The sequence below is a fragment of the Podarcis erhardii genome (assembly GCF_964252035.2).
Source record: "Podarcis erhardii genome assembly, chromosome: 17".
In the NCBI taxonomy this organism is placed as follows: Eukaryota; Metazoa; Chordata; class Lepidosauria; order Squamata; family Lacertidae; genus Podarcis; species Podarcis erhardii.
Genome location: NC_138515.1, coordinates 28,485,822 through 28,506,795, shown reverse-complemented (window position 1 = coordinate 28,506,795; position 20,974 = coordinate 28,485,822). Strand labels below are relative to the sequence as shown.

Here is a 20,974-nt window from a genome sequence, read left to right as displayed (position 1 = left end):
AATAAAATAAAATAAAATAAAATAAAATAAAATAAAATAAAATAAAATAAAATAAAATACACACTCTCACTCATCTCTGTGTTCCGGGACATAAAGAATATAACTGAGACAGTCCTTACCAAGACTCCAAAGACTGCACAATAAATGTTAGCTTCCCTTTTCCTTTGTAAAAGATTGCAGATAACAACTTCCCCCAGAGAAAAATGTTGGCATAGCCTGTCTAGGTTTGAAATAAAATGGTTCCCTCTGCTCACATCAAAATACACTGATTGCTGTGAGTGTTGTGGGCTGAAGGCTGTGCGGGCAGATATCTGATGGCTGAAGTGTTCTGATTTAGGGCAGCACAGTTGTCCAATTTGGAAATGCATTCCACATTAAAGCAATCTGCACTGCCCTCCATGGATTTAGGCTGCCTCCACACACAGCATTTTATTTTAGAATCAATGGAGACTGAGTATTTTCCTACACAGTCCATATACAGTGGTACCTCGGCTTAAGAACTTAATTCGTTCTGGAGGTCCGTTCTTAACCTGAAACTGTTCTTAACCTGAGGTACCACTTTAGCTAATGGGGCCTCCCGCTGCCGCCACAAGATTTCTGTTCTGATCCTGAAGCAAAGTTCTTAAACCAATGTACTATTTCTGGGTTAGCGGAATCTGTAACCTGAAGCGTTTGTAACCCGAAGCACCTGTAACCTGAAGCGTCTGTAACCTGAGGTACCACTGCACAATCTAGATCTATCACACATATATATATTTGGCCCTGAAAAGTACTTCTTGAGAAACTGATTTCATTCAAGAAATAAAAGCTCGTGGGAGGAGGTTGATTCTGCAGTGTGTCCATTTGAAAATGGATGGAAGCAGGCATAGGCAGTCCTGGCAGTGGTGTGTGGGTGTGTGGGTGTGAGAGAGAGTGACACTACACACCATCAGGCAGAATGGAAAAAGGTGCCATAAGATGTGTTAGATCTACCTCTCCAAAGGTGGAGACAGAGCTCTGACCTGAGAGAGAGACACACACAGACATACACACACACACACACACACACACACACACACACAGAGAGAGAGAGAGAGAGAGAGAGAGAGAGAGAGAAGACTGGATCCTCCTGCAACACCAGCATGGAAATTATATAGTGCCTGGAGTGTTGAGCTTAGATCAAGACACAGCGGGTTCGAATTCCACAAAGCCCACTATGCAACCTTGGGCTTCTCGAAGCCTAACTTACCGTATTTTTTGCTCTATAAGACTTGTACTTGAATTGTGCTCAGAAACGTACTGGGAGCATTGCCTCCATTTTTTCCTGTAGCACATTAAGAAGAAAGCACCACACCTGAGTACAATCGTGGCTCTTTCATTTGCTTACAAGCTGGCTTGGGGGGGGGGGAGATTTCTGTTTTCACAGCAAACAAAGAATAGGAGCCAGCTGATTGCCAAAACAGATAAAGGGTTAGTATCGTAAACTTTATGAATGCTGACCCTCAGGGTTCTGTGGCTTCAGTGGCAAATGGTGGGGGTTGGAGAGAAGCATATCTGATAAGACAACACCCACACACCCAAACACCCTAGGAGCATTAACAGGCACACTTTAACGAGGCGTGTTCTTCCTGTTACAAATGATCCCATTTGTTCCGAGAAGATTGCCTCTCTGGTTCTTGTAACCCAGTGGGCCCAGCAGACTTTTGGGCAAGAATGCCGCAGGAGGAGACATAGCCGGCTGTGGGGAGGCAGGGATCTTAATCTCAGCAATTGTTTCATGGGGGCAAGGCCTGACACTCCTGTGCCAATCCTGTTTTGCTAATACAGTGGTACCTCTGGATGCGAACGGGATCGAGTGGCAAAACCCGGAAGTAACGCGCTCCGTTACTTCCGGGTCGCCGCAGATCGTAACTTGAAAATGCTCAACCAGAAGAACATCTAACCCGAGGTATGTCTGTAAAGAGTTAATTTCAGCTTGCTAAGTGTGGTTTACTGCTGGCTCGGTCAGTGCACAGGGGGAGGCGAGGGTGGAAAGTCCAGCTGCCCAAGTGGAAGCCCTTTTGCATACCCTCCAACATTTCTCCAATGAAAACAGGGACATCCTATTCCATACCCTCCAACATTTCTCCAATGAAAATAGGGATGTCCTAAGGAAAAGTGGGACATTCCGGGATCATATCAGAAACTGGAATGGCTTCTGTGAATCCGGGACTGTCCCTGGAAAACAGGGACCCTTGAAGAGTCTGCTTTGCACGGCTTCTGCTGAGGGGACTCACTACTGGAGTCCTTCCCATAGTAATTATTTCTATATTTGCATCTATACAGATAAATTAGCATGTGTGCATTTTACACAAACCTGTGTCTTCTTTTGCTTTCTCTTCTGGCAATGCATAAAATGATATCCTGTTAATTATTCTGAGCCACCAAGCCCTGCACCTGCGCAAGGAGGCCCATATTTCAAAACAGGGGCTGCAGTCTTAAACAGTCTCTTACTTGGGAGTAGGCTCCAATGAACATGGTGGGACTTCCTTCAGCATAAAAACACACCTAGGATTGGGCTGCAAACATTGTCTGACTACCACACACAAACATACCACAGGCTGAAGCTGCTACAAGCTGGCAAGAGCAGATTAAAAGGATGAGGGCAGGAACTTCAAGAATGAGAAAAATTTAACTGGGAGCTAGCCTTGATGGAAATAGCCTTCGTGGATATTGATAATAATGGCTAGAAAGTGACAAGTCACATTCTGCCCATTAATCCCTTTCAAACTGAAGCATTCGCCCCTCACCAAGGCTTTTCTTAAGGCATCGACTGTGGGAGAATTGTTGTTTGCATAAGGCACAGAATAGTCTACTCACTACTTTATCAGAAACATTCTCAAGAGCTTTAATTAAATACGATAAGGCCAGAGGAAAAGCAAACACTTCCAGTCTACGTGTTTCCTAACAAAGGGGGGAAATAAAGATAATGTGAGACCTCATGAGGGGAAATTCTCTCTGTGTTATTATTCACTGGAGGCCATATAGAGAAGAAACAAATATCCCTGTTGTTTGGTTGCTCAAATTAGGGTTGGGGTGGGTGGGTGTAAAATTGACACCATAATCTCCAGATGCGCTGTTAATAATTATTGTTTATAATTTTTATAGCTCCTTTAAAGGGGTGATACCCTCAATACCAGGACACGGGTGGTGCTGTGGGTTAAACCACAGAGCCTAGGACTTGCCAATCAGAAGGTCGGTGGTTCGAATCACCGCAACGGGGTGAGCTCCCTTTGCTCGGTCCCTGCTCCTGCCAACCTAGCAGTTTGAAAGCATGTCAAAGTGCAAGTAGATAAATAGGTACCGCTCCGGCAGGAAGGTAAACGGCGTTTCCATGCGCTGCTCTGGTTTGCCAGAAGCGGCTTAGTCATGCTGGCCACATGACCCAGAAGCTGTACACTGGCTCCCTCGGCCAATAAAGCGAGATAAGCACTGCAACCCCAGAGTTGGTCACAACTGGACCTAATGGTCAGGAGTCCCTTTACCTTTATCTTTACCCTCAATACCACATGGCAGGAATTCTATATTTGCTGTGTTGATACAGTGGGAAGACTTGGGATTCCTTTAATGAATTTCCTCACCAAGCATGACTACAGTCACCTTTGTCATTACCACATAAGCCTGGGAACGTGTACAGCAGCCTTGGTTAACCAGGTGTCCTTCAGATGTTTTGGACTACAACTCCCATCAGTCTCAGCCAGCACTGCAACTCCCATCAGCCATAGCCAACACACAGGTAGTATGAAAACACCTGAAGCCAAGAGACATCCCTGAGCTGGATGTACATGCACCTGCGTATTTTATAATGCACATATCACAGAGAGGTGATAAAAATGGTACCTCAGATTGGCTTCTCCTCCCCACCTCCATTACTGTTGTTGGAATGTGCACCCAGCAACACAGAAAATTTATCTTATTAATGTTCTCACTTCATGCCACTGGCTGCTAATGGCCACTTACCCAGTTTTAGGGTGGGCAGTGGTTGCAGCCCATCTTGGCAGAACCCGAACTCAGGGAAGCAACGTTAGGCTAGGCACCAGTCATTGGTAAATCCTCAGGCCGGATGTCTGGAATGGTGGGGAGAGCCTCATGCCTCTTCATAAGCCTGACCCATCTTTGCCTCTGGGCCTCCTTCCAACTCTCTGTTTCTATGATTCCTCTCCTGCTTCAGTTTCTGATTCTGGGCTGCTCTCTGCCACAGAGTCTCCCCGCTCACTAAGCCCTGTTACCTCTTCAGCTTCTGACTCCTCCTCCTGCCAGTCTTCTCCCTCTGACCACTCCCCTCTGACTGTTTTGCAAAGGGGAGCTGAAGAACCTTGAAAATGACAAGAGGAGGCATCTGGAAATACAAGAATCCTCATAGACTCTAGAGCTGGAAGGCTGATAAGGGATCTTTTGCAACCTGTCACTCCCCCACACCCAACATTTAGATTAATATAAACGCACTGCTGTGAAACATTAACCCAAATTACCTTAATAAATCACAGAACAATGTCTGAAGCTTGACTCAGCCAGGCAGTCTTCGGCTCAGGGTATTTGACTTGAACTTTGCAGGGTTGCATTCCTATTGCTGGTTGTGTAGAAGCGTCAGTGGTGCTATTTGTAAGGTGCAGAGAAGGATAAATGCAGCTTTTAATACTTTCCAATAAGCGCATCTGACTAGATATACAGGGGTGAAAAAAATAAACCCACACCAGCTGAAATGTCTCCTACAAAATAATTAAAATAGTATTTGTCATACTACTTTAGCATTTTTTTAGTATTCTAGTACAGTGGTGCCTCGCAAGACGAAATTAATCCGTTCCGTGAGTCTCTTCGTCTAGCAGTTTTTTCGTCTTGCGAAGCAAGCCCATTGACAGCTTAGTGGATTAGCGCTATTAACGGTTTAGCGGCTTTTAGCAGCTTTTAGCGGCTTATCAGCTTAGTGGATCAGCTGATAAGCGGCTTAGCTGCTTAGAAAAGGGGGGAAGGGGGGGGAAACCGCAGGAACTCGCAAGACATTTTCGTCTTGCGAAGCAAGCCCATAGGGAAATTTGTTTTGCGAAGCGCCTCCAAAACGGAAAACCCTTTTGTCTAGCGGGTTTTCCGTCTTGCGAGGCGTTCGTCTTGCGGGGCACCACTGTAGTATTTTTTCATCATACTTTGGATAGCAGAAGCACATTTTTCTGAAATAAAATTGGAAGCACACTTAGCTTTTACACTCAAAAGGTTTACTCCATGTCATTCTCTGAGTGGAGCCTATCTGATATATTTCTCCATGAGTCACTATGGACATGCATCCTGAATGGAAGGAGAGAATCCGTGAAATATTGTGACTCACTTGCTTTCTGTTGCTTGTTTTTCTTCTTCTGTAATTGCAGTGATTCCTGCTGCCTATTAGCACTGGCGGAGGAAGGGGTGAATGGTGGGTGCAGCACCGCCCCTTGGGATGCTAGCCCCGCCCCATAGGTGGCTAGCCCCGCCATCATGTGCACAATATATGCGCCAGTCTGGGTGCCGGAGCAGCTAGCTCCGCCTCTGCCTATTAGGACTTGTAGGACAGAAGACATGGAGACCAACAGTAGGTGGCGCTAGAGCCCCAAACAGGCAAAGCCAAACAAGGACTTCTTGCACCTTCCTGATCATTTGTACTCCTCTGCTATTGAGGAAGTCAATTGGATCCCACATTCAATACCGTTCACACCTGCAAACATTTTCGGGTAGTCCCACGGATTCACTTCCATGTCCTCCAGAAAAGTGCAGGGAGTCCGTGGATTTGGTCCTAAGGTCCTACGAGAGATAGGATGCTAGGAGCATGCAGTTATATAGATTCTGCTCCCAATTAACTTGTGGAATTGGGCTTTTGTCATTGTAGATGAAAGCAGCAGCCTCCTGAACTAGCAGAAGAATCTATCCCTTTGCCACCTCTGTAGCTTCTTCTCTAGTTATTCCCTTGGTGCACGAATCAGAGGCAAATTTAGGGCAGCGCAACTGTGACATAGAGCACATACTGAACAGAAGACAAGAGGTGTGAAAAACACTGGATTTTGGCCTTGCAAGGGGCGCCGCTGAAATCTGAAAGACCCAAGTCCACCCTGCATGAACTGACGAAGCTAGCAACCAGAAAATTGCAATTGTACGAGCCTTATCCTCTCTCTGACTCCCTTGAGGACATCTTGTGAACCAGACGATGCTATTGTGACTAATTCCTGCCTGAAGTGATGCATACCTTTTCGAATCCCAGCTGGTGACAGCTATGCTTGCAAAACTGAATACCAACTAATCGCTTTGTAAATCACCGAGGATAACGATAAAATATTTTTCAGAGCTGGATTTGTCTAGCAGAGGTCTTGTTTTGTTCAAGCCTTTCTTATCTAATTCTCCAGGGCAGTCTGCTACAAGTATGTGCTTTGCTCCTCGTTTCATCAAATGGCACGGTTCTTTCAGAATTTGCCTCAGCTGCTAATTTTGTGTTGACTGCATGTTGCAGCTTGGTGGGACTTTCTTGTAATGCCACTGAGGTAAACCGGCAAGTCCTGACCAGCTTAGTATCAGTGATATTAACATGCCTCAGACGCCACTCTCTCACAATGGGCAAGATCCAGCCGGCATTAAACAATTATAAGATTGCTGACCAATTAAATTTCAGCACACCACACCATGGTGTTGTGGTTAAAGCGTCGGACTAGAAGCAAGGAGATTTAGGTTCAAATCACTGAGTGATCTTGGTCCAATCTCTCAATATAATTTTCCTCACAGGCTTGTTGTGAGGAAAAATTGCGTGGTGGAAGAATTACGTACGCCACCTTGAGTTATTTGGAGGAAAGGCAGTGTAATTAATAACTAAATAAGTGTAATAGTTGGGAATACAGTGGTACCTCAGGTTACAGACGCTTCAGGTTACAGACGCTTCAGTTGAATAGGATCCAAACTGCAGCAGTCTGATTGGTCCTAGAACAATAGGATCCAAATTGCAGCAGTCTGATTGGTCCTAGAACAATAGGATTCAGAATGCAGCAGTCTGATTGGTCCTAGAACAATGCAGCAGTATGATTGGTTGGCAGGAACCACCCAATCATGCTCCAGATATAAGTGAATCCACAACCTGATTGGCTTACAGTAGAATTCCAGAATTAGCCAATCATGTGCAGCCCATTGTGTAAATAATGTATATAAAGCAGATACTTTGAGGGGACTTTCATTCATTCCTCCTCACCACTATGAGCTGAATAAAGAGCATGAAATCACTTTGCAACTCTGAGTATATTTCAATGGGATACATTGGGGCAGGATTTAGCACACCCAGAACTTGGCTGGATCATGCCTTGGGTACGTTCACATTCATGCCTGTGCATGGAATCTGTGGAAATATTCACATCCATTTCAACTAAGTGTCTGTAAGGAGTGGCAGACCTGTGTAATGTATTGACTGATCTTCTTTTTGTATAGTTCCTTCTGCAAAAGTCTGTTGCCCTGTATTCTCTGTGTTATCAAGGGGGCATTTGATTCTGGCCAAACATATTGTTACAAAAGTTCCCCTCACCTCAAGAGACTATGGGGTTCCAAGCACTCACCCAGGGTCTGTGGTCCTAAGGTTTATTCACCTATTTACACCTTCTGTCTGTATGGAGGGAGTCTAGCATGGTCATTTCAAGAGGGGCTTGTCCCCCACAGCAGTGCAGCCAGCCTTCAGCCAGCCTGCCCAAGATGGATCCTAATCTTCTTCTACTTTCTTCCCAGCAATCCTTGCTCAAGACTCCCTTTTCCTGTCATCTCAAACACACACACCCATCACCTTGGCAACATCTGTCTCCCCAGGCCAAAGGACTAGATGGCCCATCAACCTTTTTTGTTGTGTTAACATATTTGCTCTTTGCTAGGCCAGCCAGGCTGGTAGCCAACCCAGGTATTGTACTGCAGATTGTACTTTCATCCATATCCCAATTAATCAAAATCCTACCATTTATTAAATTCTAGGGGGGGGGGTTGGGGGGTGTTTCCCCACAAATCTATCATACCATGTAACTGGATTAGAATGTAAAGTTTTTAAAAGGATTTCTTTAAGAACAGCAAGGACTCTGTATGATGGAGACAGGTAACCTTTCTTGTTTGTATGGCCTGCAAGCTAATTCTTCTTCTGGCGACATATCAGTAGAAGGTGGAGCCCAAAATGGATGTATGAAAGACACTATATATACTAGGCAAGAAGCCAGAATACATAGTCATAAGAGGTAAAGCTATGCTTTCAGAAAAGAACGCCATTAAAAACCTGAGCACAAAGGAATGTATTTGAACAGCCTGACCTACATTTGATGGAGGTGATGTCAGTTGGCAATTCCAGACTGCTGCCCTTCTGCGCAGGTCTCTCGCACATTAAGGTAGAGCCTGGTATACACACTTTGCGCAATAAGAGTGCATGCTCCTGGACCACTGCAAAGAAAGCGGGTACATTGGGATAAACAGCTAAGTAGTGAGGGATTTTACTTTCTTGGGCTCCATGATCAATGCAGATGGTGACAGCAGCCACGAAATTAAAAGACGCCTGCTTCTTGGGAGAAAAGCAATGACAAACCTAGACAGCATCTTAAAAAGTAGAGACATCACCTTGCCAACAAAGATCCGTATAGTTAAAGCTATGGTTTTCCCAGTAGTGATGTATGGAAGTGAAAGCTGGACCATAAAGAAGGTTGATCGCCGAAGAATTGATGCTTTTGAATTCTGGTGCTGGAGGAGACTCTTGAGAGTCCCATGGACTGCAAGAAGATCAAACCTATCCATTCTGAAGGAAATCAGCCCTGAGTGCTTACTGGAAGGACAGATCCTGAAGCTGAGGCTCCAATACTTTGGCCACCTCATGAGAAGAGAAGACTCCCTGGAAAAGACCCTGATGTTGGGAAAGATGGAGGGCACAAGGAGAAGGGGACGACAGAGGACGAGATGGTTGGACAGTGTTCTCGAAGCTACCAGCATGAGTTTGACCAAACTGCGGGAGGCAGTGGAAGACAGGAGTGCCTGGCGTGCTCTGGTCCAGGGGGTCACGAAGAGTCGGACACGACTAAACGACTGAACAACAACAAAGTACTCTTGCACAATACATCGGCTTCCAAAAAATAAATGGAAAAATACAGGGGAAAGTGCAGGAGAACCACCACTTAACAACATTATATAAACCACACCAATTTTGCAAAAATCAGTCAGGGTGACCACTCATTTGGAAGCAATCAATGTCTTTTTTATCTGCTGGATTTTCAGAAATCACTCTATTTCATGGGCATGAATCCAGTGCCGGCCTTACATTGCAGTAGTTACTAACAAAATTGTCATTATAGTGGTTGGGGGCAGAGGCAGGGCCAGGATACAGTTAAAAGCTTTCATGGGAGCAGTCAAGCTCTGTATATATAGCCATCACATGTCATACCCTCCAACATTCCTCAGATGAAAATAGGGACGTTTCTGTCACTCCTCCCCCTGAACTGGCCCTCCTCGACACCCCATTCTTTGTGCCCCCCCCCCCCGGCTGCAGATCATTTCCTATCAGAATAACAGCGAGTGCCAGCACCATTTTGCCAATGGGACAAAGCACACATACCCCCCCCATTGTTCTGCCCTGACACTGAGGTCCAGTGCCGAGGGCCTTCTGGCGGTTCCCTCACTGCGAGAAGCCAAGTTACAGGGAACCAGGCAGAGGGCCTTCTCGGTAGTGGCACCCGCCCCGTGGAACGCCCTCCCACCAGATGTCAAAGAGAACAACAACTACTAGACTTTTAGAAGACATCTCAAGACAGCCCTGTTTAGGGAAGCTTTTAATGTTTGATGCATTACTGTATTTTAATATTGTGTTGGAAGCCGCCCAGAGTGGCTGGAGAAGCCCAGTCAGATGGGCTGGGTATACATAATAATAATAATAATAATAATAATAATAATAATAATAATAATAATTCCCTCCACCGTCTGAGAAAACCCCTTGATCCCGATTTCATTTCATTTCATTCTTGGTAAATTTACAAAAAGAGAAACACACAGCAATAAATAACTTTTAGAAAAGGGCAAGATTAGATGCAGACACACAAAGCGTTTTTGTTTTAAATTTATAAAAATCAAGACTCCTCGCACTCTGCTCCACTCCCACTTCCTTCTCACCCGGGCAGCGGCCCTGCCTGCACCTCAAATCTGGCGCGTCACATGGGCCAGGCATTGGCAGAGGCAGCCTTTCCTCCTTGCTCGGGCTGTACCCGCCACTACAAGCTGCCCAAGGCAGGAGGCTGGCAGCAGCGGCCTACAGGATGCTCTCTCACAGCTGCCACTGTTGTCGCTCGAGGCAAGGGCTGGCTCATCCTCCTCCCTGAGCTCAGCAGTGGCAGCACCAGTGGGGGAAATAGGGACATTCCAGGATCAAGTCAGAAGCTAGGGTGGTAATTCTGAGACTGTCCCTGCAAAACAGGGACACTTAGAGGGTTTGAAGTGTGTGCACATACATACTGTTAGAATTCCTGCTCTATGATCGCAGTCGTGGTGCTGTTGTCTTTCACATGGTGGTGTATGTTTTGACTCCACGGAGTGGGAAGTGACAAAGACAGGATGTTTGTGTTACTGTGTTTCGTGAAGTGGGACTATTGTCCTTTGTTTTTTCTCTCTTTGCTGTCTGATGCTAGAGAGAGAGGGAGCCATCCTGCAGTGCTCCGTGTGTGTTTGTATGTAAATAAAGTAGATTAGCCAAAATGCTGAGTTGCTGAGGTCTGTCACAGGCATGATGCGCAAACTCTGCAGATCCCTAAGTGTGTCAGTTGGCATCGGTCGCTGTGATGTTCGGGCTGAAGAAAGCTTTTGAAGCTCCCGAACAATCAACCAGGAGTGTAGGCTGAACTCCTTACACATACTGTATCATTCCATCAGAAGCATTCACTTATATTGGAGAGGGGAAATAAAAGCACGTGAACTCTGTATGCCAGATGATCTCAGTTTCTTGATGAGGAAGAGCAAGTCTTTAATCTTAGCCTACTTTGCAACTGGGCTTCAGGTTTCTTGTTTGACTCTCAGTTCAGTAAAAAAAGAATTTTACCATGGCTCCTGTGTCCCTGTGAGTTGCTTCTTTCCGGCTACATGAATCACAATGCTTTAGTGTGATAGAGAGATGAAATGTTGAGAACTGGCTATTATCGTGGGGACCTGCTGCCACACAATAGCTCCTTTCAGTCTTTGCTTGCACAGAGAGGGAAAGCGAGTACAAAAGGGCTGTGGGGTTTGTGGTTTGTGGTTTAAGCCCCACCGCCATCGCTGCAGCTGCTCAGAGTTAGGGAATAGGCTGTAGCTCAGGGGAAGAGTAGGGATGGGGGTGGCGCTGTGGGTTAAACCACAGAGCCTAGGACTTGCCGATCAGAAGGTTGGTGGTTCGATTCCCCGCGATGGGGTGAGCTCCTGTTGCTCGGTCCCAGCTCCTGCCAACCTAGCAGTTTGAAAGCACATCAAAGTGCAAGTAGATAAATAGGTACCCCTCTGGCGGGAAGGTAAACGGCGTTTCCGTGCACTGCTTTGGTTCGCCAGAAGCAGCTTAGTCATGCTGGCCACATGACCCGGAAGATGTACGTAGGCTCCCTCAGCCAATAAAGCGAGATGAGCGCCGCAACCCCAGAGTCAGCCATGACTGGACCTAATGGTCAGGGGTCCCTTTACCTTTTACAGGGGAAGAGTGTACATTTTGGATGCAGGAGGTCCCGAGTTCAAGCCCCACATCACCCCAAAAATCCTTGGAGAGCTGTACCTGTCAGCACAGACAATGAGCCCTTCCAGACTGCGGTTTTTGTGAAGCTGCATTTTGCAACATATCCTTGGCCCAACGTTAGTGGATCCATGGTGGAAGGATCCTGGCTCATCCACACGTCCTTTTGCTGCGAAGGAGCAAAAAGGGACCAAAACAACAACAACCCTAGAATCATAGAATCATAGAGTTGGAAGAGACCACAAGGGCCATCGAGTCCAACCCCCTGCCAAGCAGGAAACACCATCAGAGCACTCCTGACATATGGTTGTCAAGCCTCTGCTTAAAGACCTGGAACGTTTGTGGTACAAGATTTCAGCAGGAGGCAATGTGACACACACGGATTAGAAAAGAAATATTATGCCCACCCTGAAACGTCTGCTGGCGCAAATGGTATTGAAAGTGGGATTGCATACAGCTGTCCTGATACTATCATGAACACAAACATCATGGATGCGCAATAAAAAGGATGCCTGGAGGCAGTACTTTTTTTCTGGGGGGACGCAGGGGGATGCATACTCCTAAACATTTTGTGAATCTAACCGGAGAAGAAACTAATTTTCTCTAGCACGGTGAATCATCAGTTCTGTTGCTACCCTCAATGGCGGCCTCAATTCTTGTCACGGTGTTTCCTGAGTCTGAAACAGAAGCGAGCGTTTAATGTGTGAAGTAGGAATTGGACTCGAGCACTGTGATTGGTCAGTTTCGTTGTTACCACCTCCGATGGTGGCTTCCTTTCCTTTCCCAGTGTTTCCTGAGTCTCAGACGGAAGTGAGGGTTTAATGTGTGAAGCAGTGTGGAATGTGGATGTGTGATAATATGATGTAATGCATGTTCTTTGTACTTTTGTCCATTTACTGCTCCCGGTTTGAACTATAAAATGGTGATTTTCTTGAGTCAAAATGAGAGTACCCCTAAACATTATTTTTTTTAGAAAAACAAAACAAAACACTGCTTGGAGGTGCTCAGTATTGAGTTAGATGGACCAGTGGTCTTTCTAATATTAGAATCAGAGAGAATGCTACCAGCATTCCCCCAGAAGCGTGGGAGAAAAGGCATTCACAGTATGTCTGCCTGTGAGAGGAAGAGGGCAATGGTCATACCAGGGGATGGAACTGCAGCGACCTTGTGCTGTAGCTAGAAAGGAGCGGGACTTCTCAGCCCCAAAGCACTGCAATTCTGGCTTGTACAATGGACTGATAAAAGCTCCATAAATCATCCCGCCCCATCTCTAACAGGCACATTCATAACCCTTCTGTTTTTTCTCAAGTAACTATTTCAACTATTTCAAAACCGAACTGGTGTCTGAATCACAGGTTAAAGGGTCATCTGGCCATTCTGGAGGGATACTTTCATTTTTCAACTATACAAAAGGGGATTTGGATAGGTTTCATTTTCCGGTAGGAAGGGATTGACTAAAGGAAAAGTTAATAATAATAATAAAAAGACCAACCCCAACCCCAATCTGCAGTGTAAAGTCCCAGAAGGTGAAATCACCCAAATTATTACATTATTTTTGAAGGGAAGGGTTGTTTTTGGGCACCACAGAAGTTGAGGAAGTTTGGGTTAGAGGTTTAGAGACTGTTTCCAAGATTAACACTCCAATGCCATTCTTGTTTGAAGAGGCAGAGCCTGGTAAACTATTAAGATTTCTGCCAGGCCTCAGTTTAGGTTGGGAGAACTGGCCGTGTGTGGGTCTACTGTAGGGAAAGGGCTCGCAGATTTGGCTAATGATTGCAAAGTGTCACTCCTCTTATGATTTGAGTCATACAGTCTCTGCATTTTAAGGTCCTATGCCAGCAATAACATTGGGATTAGGAAATGATCAGAAAAGAGTGTGGGTTTCACAATTACTGCCAAACCAGTTTTTTTGAAATATCACTTTTCCCCTCTGAGGATTAACGGTGGTTTATTGTGGCAATCCTTTAAAATGCCTATTTGTAAAGACGGTAACACACGTCTCTATGGGTCGCTTGCTGCTGGTACCGGGACGGTTTTAAAGCAGTATCTTTCGAATGACTGAGGTCACAAGAGTCACAAAGCAGCATAATTGAAAAGTCAAAGTTCTGAAGCACCCGAACATTAGGAGCCACTTTCGCTAAAGCAGTCCCTCCTAAATTGTGACCTGGGGACATACCATGTGAGGGGCTGAAGAGTACCTTGCAAATAATGCCAAGGTTGCAAGTTCGATTCTTGTACAGTGGTACCTCAGGTTACATACGCTTCAGGTTACAGACTCCACTAACCCAGAAATAGTGCTTCAGGTTAAGAACTTTCCTTCAGGTTGAGAACAGAAATTGTGCTCCAGCGGTGCGGCAGTAGCAGGAGGCCCCATTAGCTAAAGTGGTGCTTCAGGTTAAGAACAGTTTCAGGTTAAGTACGGATCTCCGGAATGAATTAAGTACTTAACCCGAGGTACCACTGTATGGATATTCCTGCATTGCAGGGGGTTGGACTACTAGATGAACTTCAGGGTCCCTTCCAACTCTACAGTTCTAAGACAGAAGCATAGCTAGGCTTCCTTGTGCCCTTGGCAAGGAGCTGTATCTGCAACTCCAAAGCCGGAAGAGACCATGGACCATGAAGTGCAGGTGGGTTCCCCACAAGGCAAGACACAATGATAACAGCAAAAACCTTTATTGAACTAACAGAACTGAACAACAGGGGCGAAGCAACTGCTTATATACACTTCTGAAGGTCTGGGCCACTCCCACTTCCAACATGATTGGTTGTCTAAACATCCAAGCTCCAAATCATAGCTCAGAGTTTAAGGGCCAATGGCAGAGCCCCAAATCCTGAAATGTTCTGTGATTGGATATCATGTATCGAATCAGAACACAGGGCTCAGAATCCTTAGTCCAGACTCAAGCTCAGGCAAACACAGACCACTGAATACATAACAGACCAGAAGCTCAAAAAGATTCCCCTCTTTGCCACTGCCATTGAGGTCAGGTCTGCTCTGCTCTGCCTGCCCTCTTCCTCCTCCTTCATAGGTCCACCCGCCCATCTGCCTCCTTCCACTTGTTGCTTTCCCTTCTGCCACCTTCCTCCTTCCCTTCCCTTCCGTTTCCCTGCCCCTGCAACCCTCACCTGCTCCCTCCATCTTTCATCCCTCAGAAACAGAAAGAAGATTGTGTCCCAACCAAGGAGGAGTGGCAGATCAAATTGATGGACTATGCCGAAATGGAACCATAAGAAACCAAGGAGAAATGCACTTTATTAAAGGATGGGGAAAATTTGTGGAATATCTGAAATATTTTTGTACACATATAAATTCATTAGCAGGATTAACCTAAAACAAGCAGTCAAATGTAATATTAAAGAAAAATCAGGGAGTATTTAATATTTGGAATAACAGGGGAAATGCAATATTAAGAATTAATAATATAAGAAACTGCAAAAGGGGTGGGGGTGGGAGTCAAAATATATGTGTATTGGGAAAGTATTGGATCTGTATGTTTGAAAGTAAATTAAAACTGAATTATTATTTTTTTAAAAAAACCTTTGGTAGTACGTTGTTGTTGAAAAAATTATCAACTTCAGCCCCAAAGCTCAATTGCGATGCTTAGTTTAAATATACTGGGTTAGGGAGCTGTCAATCTTCATGCGGTGACATCAACACCCTGCTCCTTTTGCATCACTTTTGATATCTCTGCCATCGTCACAGCTGATGATGATAGCACAGTCATCTTGGCACCAGTAAGGAAAGGAAGAAACAAACCTCCACTCCTCATGTTCTGCCTTTGCTTTGAGAATTGGGCTTCACCTCTGCGCCTGCAATTAGTTAAAGAAAAGCAAGGTGCATAGTCGCTAGACGCACATTAAGCGCACATCTAGTTTGGCCCCTGCCGGCGGAGAATGAGCCCTGCGGAACACGGCTTCGCTTCCTATAGAGCAGGCATGTATAGGATTGCGCTGAGAGTCGCTCGGCTGCACCGTGCGGCTGCGGACTTGCACAGCAGGATCTTACCAATGGCCTTATGCGCAAAACAAGATGCTTCCCTCCCTCTGTGAAAGGTAAATCGCTCCTCCCTCCTCCCACCCCATTGCTCCCTTTATTTCCCCTCTCTTTGTTTCTTGCCTATATATATATATATATTCATTCTTAAACATTTCTCAGACTTAGCTCAGGAATGATCAGATGTCGGAAAGTGATTGAATTACCAGTTCACAGTCACTGCTCGGGCGGCTGACCCAGTTGCATTCCTCCCCCTGCCATGGCTACAGCCCCCAGTAGTAGCATTTCCTCTTTTGTCTTTAAATAAGGCAGAAGCCGGTTTCTTCAGATACCGAAAACTTCAGCCCACTGATCAAAGTAGGAGGCAGAACATTCCTTGCATGTTCGGCAAGGGTGTTGTTGTGGGATGGCCCCAGGAGACCCAAGCCTTTTGCACTGGGCCCTGGGTCTCCCGCTCCTTCCGTTTTCTAAACCTCCTTTGTTTTAACTTTGCGGTGCTCCCAGCTGCCCTTTAAGCCAAGTGTAGTGTTGCTGAGCCCACGGCCCTTCTTATATTTACAGAGGGCCCAATTCACATACAGCGGACGAAGCGTGGAAAATTCGGTTGGCATCCCTATAGCTCAGAGAAAGTCCTGAGAACAAAGGCCAGGGCTTCTTTGTCCCCCCTGCCCTCTGAAATTCCCCAACTGTACAGCTGGAAGGGACCCCAAGAGTCATCTAGTCTAACCCCTTGCAATGTAGGAATCTGAACTAGATCATACTGCAGCTCTTTCTATACAGTGGTACCTCGGGTTACATATGCTTCAGGCTACATACGCTTCAGGTTACATATGCTTCAGGTTACAGATTCCACTAACCCAGAAATATTACCTCAGGTTAAGAACTTTGCTTCAGGATGAGAACAGAAATCGTGCTCCGGTGGCGCGGCAGCAGTGGGAGGCCCCATTAGCTAAAGTGGTGCTTCAGGTTAAGAACAGTTTCAGGTTAAGAATGGACCTCCAGAACGAATTAAGTACGTAACCCGAGGTACCACAGAATTTGGGTGCCCTTCACATTGAAAATGTCCCGGAATATAAAAGAAATGTGAGAGGCATTTCTGGACCCAGTTAGTGCCAGTGTTAAAAGCCCAGAATTAATTGGGATTCAAGTAGAGTCGTACAGTGGTACCTCTGGTTGCGAACGGGATCCGTTCCGGAGACCCATTCGCAACATGAAAAGAGCGCAACCCGCAGCAGCGCATCTGCACACGCTTCTGCGCATGCGCATGACGTCATTTTGCGCTTCTGCACATGCGCGAGCGGGAAACCTGGAAGTAACCCTTTCCAGTACTTCCGGGTCGCTGCGGGATGTAACCTGAAAGAACGTAACATGAAGCGGACGTAACATGAGGTATGACTATACCTTGAGTTACAAACGCCTCAGGTTACAAACGCTTCAGGTTACAAACTCCGCTAACCTGGAAGAGTTACCTCGAGTTGAGAACTTTGCCCCAGGATGAAAACGGAAATTGTGTGCCGGTGGTGCAACAGCCCCATTAGCGAAAGCACGCCTCTAGTTAAGAACAGTTTCAGGTTAAGAACGGACCTCCGGAACGAATTAAGCTCGTAACTAGAGATACCACTGTATTTGTGTCAGAGGGTTGCTTCACTCAGGATCAAACCAATCCTGGCTTGCCTTGCATGTGGTGCCAAATTTAAAAGCCACTGGACACAATCCCCTCATGTAGAGGAACAATCTGGGGCAGCCCAAAACCCACCTTTGCAGTCACAAAGTACCTGCCCCCCAACCTATCATCATTTGGTGTCTGGCGTGGGGCAGTTGAGTTCCAACTGAGAACAAGCGTTTGTGGGCCAAATTAGGGCCCTTAGTGGGCCTGATTAGGCCCGCAGGCTGGAGGTTCCCCACCCTATGGTCCAAATAATCATGTTGTTGTTGTTGTTTAGTCATTTAGTCGTGTCCGACTCTTCGTGACCCCCTGGACCAGAGCACGCTAGGCACTCCTGTCTTCCACTGCCTCCCGCAGTTTGGTCAGACTCATGTTTGTAGCTTCGAGAACACTGTCCAACCATCTCGTCCTCTGTCGTCCCCTTCTCCTTGTGTCCTCAATCTTTCCCAACATCAGGATCTTTTCCAGGGAGTCTTCTCTTCTCATGAGGTGGCCAAAGTATTGGAGCCTCAGCTTCAGGATCTGTCCTTCCAGTGAGCACTCAGGGCTGATTTCCTTCAGAATGGAGAGGTTTGATCTTCTTGCAGTCCATGGGACTCTCAAGAGTCTTCTCCAGCACCATAATTCAAAAGCATCAATTCTTCAGCGATAAACCTTCTTTATGGTCCAGCTCTCACTTCCATACATCACTACTGGCCAAACAATCATAGACTCATAGAATTGCAAAGTTGGAAGGGGCTAAAGCAGTCATCTAGTACAACCCCCCAGCAATGCAGGAATCCTTTGCCCAATGTGGGGCTCCAACCCACAACCCTGAGAGAGAGCCCTGTTTGTATCTGTGACTGGAGAGCCTGCCTTTCCTGGAACAGGTCCTGGAGAGCTAATTCTGCATGTGGTTTGTACACCTGTCAAGTTCCATTCAGAGTGAGCATGTGTAGAGGTTGAGGGAAGAGGAATTTGGGGGCTCTCCCTCTTCCCCACTGTACACATTCAGCCTTCATGCCCTGACTCTGGATGGCCCCCCATGAGAAACAAAATATTGGATTAAGTGCAGCGTGACATTGCTCACGCTGTATGTTGTCTCCCCCCGCTGTCGGATGCTTAGATTGGAAATTCTTTGGGGCAGAGCTCTCCCTTTGCTGCTTCCGTTTCCCTGCAAGACGTCATGTGCATTGATCGCACTGTGTGATTAATAGGAACAAACTCTAGAGATCGTATATAATCTTAAGGGTCTGGCAGGATTAATTGAGCCACAGGGGATGATTCTCTCTCGCTAAAGACGCCTGCCAATTATATTACCATTCTAAACAAGGGAGGCCTGCGCATTCCTGTAGGCATGCTGTGAACAGTGTGATATTTGCTTAAGATCTGGATCAGGTGTGGCCATGTAATCTGCCCCGTGATTTGATCATGCTGCTTTTGGGGTCTTAGGTTCATTCTCCTTCATGACTGGGATGCCAGAGTTATGTACTGTTAATAATCCGCTGATCCAAATGAAGGGAAATTTAATGAGAGAGCGGAATAAGAAATGGTAGCTAAGGAAAAGGCGGAACAATTGGCATGAGATCTACAAATGTTCTCTGAAGTGCTCCCCATTCCCCAAATACATTATGCTCCTGTCCTTTTGACATTCCTAGGCCATTTCCTCCCAACAGTTTTTCTCTGGCAAAGAGCAAGACTACTCACTGTTATGTATTGAAATTCTCACCCTGGCCACCAGGAGTATCGTGTATATAGTTTTTTTAAATACGGGCTACTGGCCTTGCGGATTTCCTGGGTGGAGAGTTCAGCAGCTTCTGAGGCCACGGCCTCCTCAATGGCTTTCTGCAGCATGAGATCTGGCTTGGCGAGGAGACACCGTTGCAGACGGATGTCCCGGACCCTGCAGACGATTCGATTCATCAGGGCATCGTCTAAGTCTCGGAACTCGCAGTGCATTGCAGCCTGTCGGAGGGCAGCAGTGTAGTTGTTAATTGACCCCCCCCCCTCTGCCTGGTTCCAGTGGTGGAACGCATGGCGGGCAGCAATCTTGGACGGCTTTGCCGCGTAGTGGTTGCGGAGCTTCTCTTGAATCGTGTCCCATGGCTCTGTCTGGACTGCTAGAGGCACAACTATTGCTCGGGCCATCGCAAACACTTCGGGGCCACAAGGCTGAAGGAAGAGGCCCCGCTTCTGCTCTACAGACCCTCTTGTCAGCTTATTTGCTTGAAGGTAGCAGTCGAACCGAGCGAGGAGTCCCATGATTCAGAGGTTGGGGCAAACGGCGGTAGAGGCACGAGTGAAGCCATGGTTTTGATGCGGACATGGAGGGCGATGGGTGGAACACAGTGCTCTAGCCAGAACGGTCAGCTCTGAATTGGTTCTGCCATGTGATTTCACTCAGTGTTTCAGCTCCGTGATTCAGCTCAGCTCAGAGGGTTGCCGCATCTGGCTGTGCTCTGATGTCCATCAGTCCCATCCTCGTCGCCAGTGTTAAATAGTGGGTGGACATAGCAGACGACACAGCGATTTCTCCAAAGCAGCTCTTTATTTGTAAGTTGGAACAGAACTGAACAGCAAACAGCTCAGCTGGCCTGCAGCAACAACAACCCAGGGTTTCCCGCTTAAAGTAACTGACGTGGACCTGAGTGAAAACTATATACACGATACTCCTGGTGGCCAGGGTGAGAACTTCAATACATAACACTCACAAACAGGGGTAAGATGCTCTAAGCAGGGAGGTGCCACAGCTTGGACCACAGCAAGAGGTCCCCACTTTCAGAGTCCGGCATCTCAAAGAGACATTACTGCCACACCTTCCTGGAGCAACAGGGGAAATCTTCTGTTGGGACTTCCCAACGATCCCTAAACCCTTGGCCATATTCCCAAAAGTGAAAATCCGGACAGAGTTGTTGAGCTGCTTGCCATACATCTGGTTTTTCATGGACATTTTGCCGATTCTGCAAAAACCCACCTGGACACCATTTTGGGAGCGTTTGGCAGCCCTACAGTAAAAAGGTAAAAGGTAAAGGACCCCTGGATGGTTAAGTCCAGTCAAAGGCGACTATGGGGTTGTGGGGTTCATCTTGCTTTCAGACCAAGGGAGCCGCCGTTTGTCCGTAGACAGCTTTTCAGGTCATGTGGGCAGCATGACTAAACTGCTTCTGGTGCAATGGAATACCGTGACGGAAACCAGAGCGCACAGAAACACCATTTACCTTCCTGTCACAGCAGTACCTATTTATCTACTTGCACTGGCGTGCTTTCGAATTGCTAGGTTGGCAGGAGCTGGGACAGAGCAACAGGAGCTCACTCTGTCACCGGGATTCAAACTGCCAACCTTCTGATCGGCAAGCCCAAAGAAGCTCAGTGGTTTAGACCACAGCGCCATGCTGTAACTGACTGCACCTGACTGCTCGACTGCACTCCAGCTCACAAATGACAAAGCAGAAAGTACCAACATTTCCTTTGCACAGCTTTGGTTTTCTTAAGCACCATCCACTCCAGTTTTCGCCAACTTGTTGCCCACCAGTTGCTTTGGACTACAACTCCCATCAGCTCCGATTAGCATAGCCAATGGGAATGGTATTCCAGAGCCTCTGGAATGCACCAGGATGGC

General features: G+C 46.6%; 3 protein-coding genes across 5 annotated transcripts in view; 1 reads left to right on the top strand and 2 right to left on the bottom strand.

Annotated features, from left to right (window-relative positions):
- PRAG1 (PEAK1 related, kinase-activating pseudokinase 1) overlaps positions 1 to 4,339 on the bottom strand; it is an 87,227-nt gene extending 82,888 nt beyond the window's left edge. Inside the window, exon 1 of one of the 2 annotated variants that reach the window (XM_081844806.1) lies at positions 4,248 to 4,339. The gene's annotated coding sequence lies outside the window, so the exon portion shown is untranslated. The other variant, XM_081844804.1, reaches the window with a different exon arrangement.
- An 823-nt stretch (positions 4,340 to 5,162) lies between these two features.
- The window catches only part of LOC309332051 (low-density lipoprotein receptor-related protein 2-like), a 218,584-nt gene continuing 202,772 nt past the window's right edge, over positions 5,163 to 20,974 (bottom strand). For both annotated transcript variants that reach the window (XR_014152054.1, XR_014152055.1), the window contains 2 exons: positions 8,305 to 8,427; positions 5,163 to 5,298 (listed from right to left, as the gene is read on the bottom strand). The gene's annotated coding sequence lies outside the window, so the exon portion shown is untranslated. The remainder of the gene's footprint in view (positions 5,299 to 8,304; positions 8,428 to 20,974) is intronic.
- CLDN23 (claudin 23) overlaps positions 15,732 to 20,974 on the top strand; it is a 32,542-nt gene continuing 27,299 nt past the window's right edge. The window contains exon 1 of the mRNA XM_081845576.1: positions 15,732 to 15,769. Coding sequence (XP_081701702.1) covers positions 15,747 to 15,769 — 23 coding nt within the window. The 5' untranslated portion in view covers positions 15,732 to 15,746. The remainder of the gene's footprint in view (positions 15,770 to 20,974) is intronic.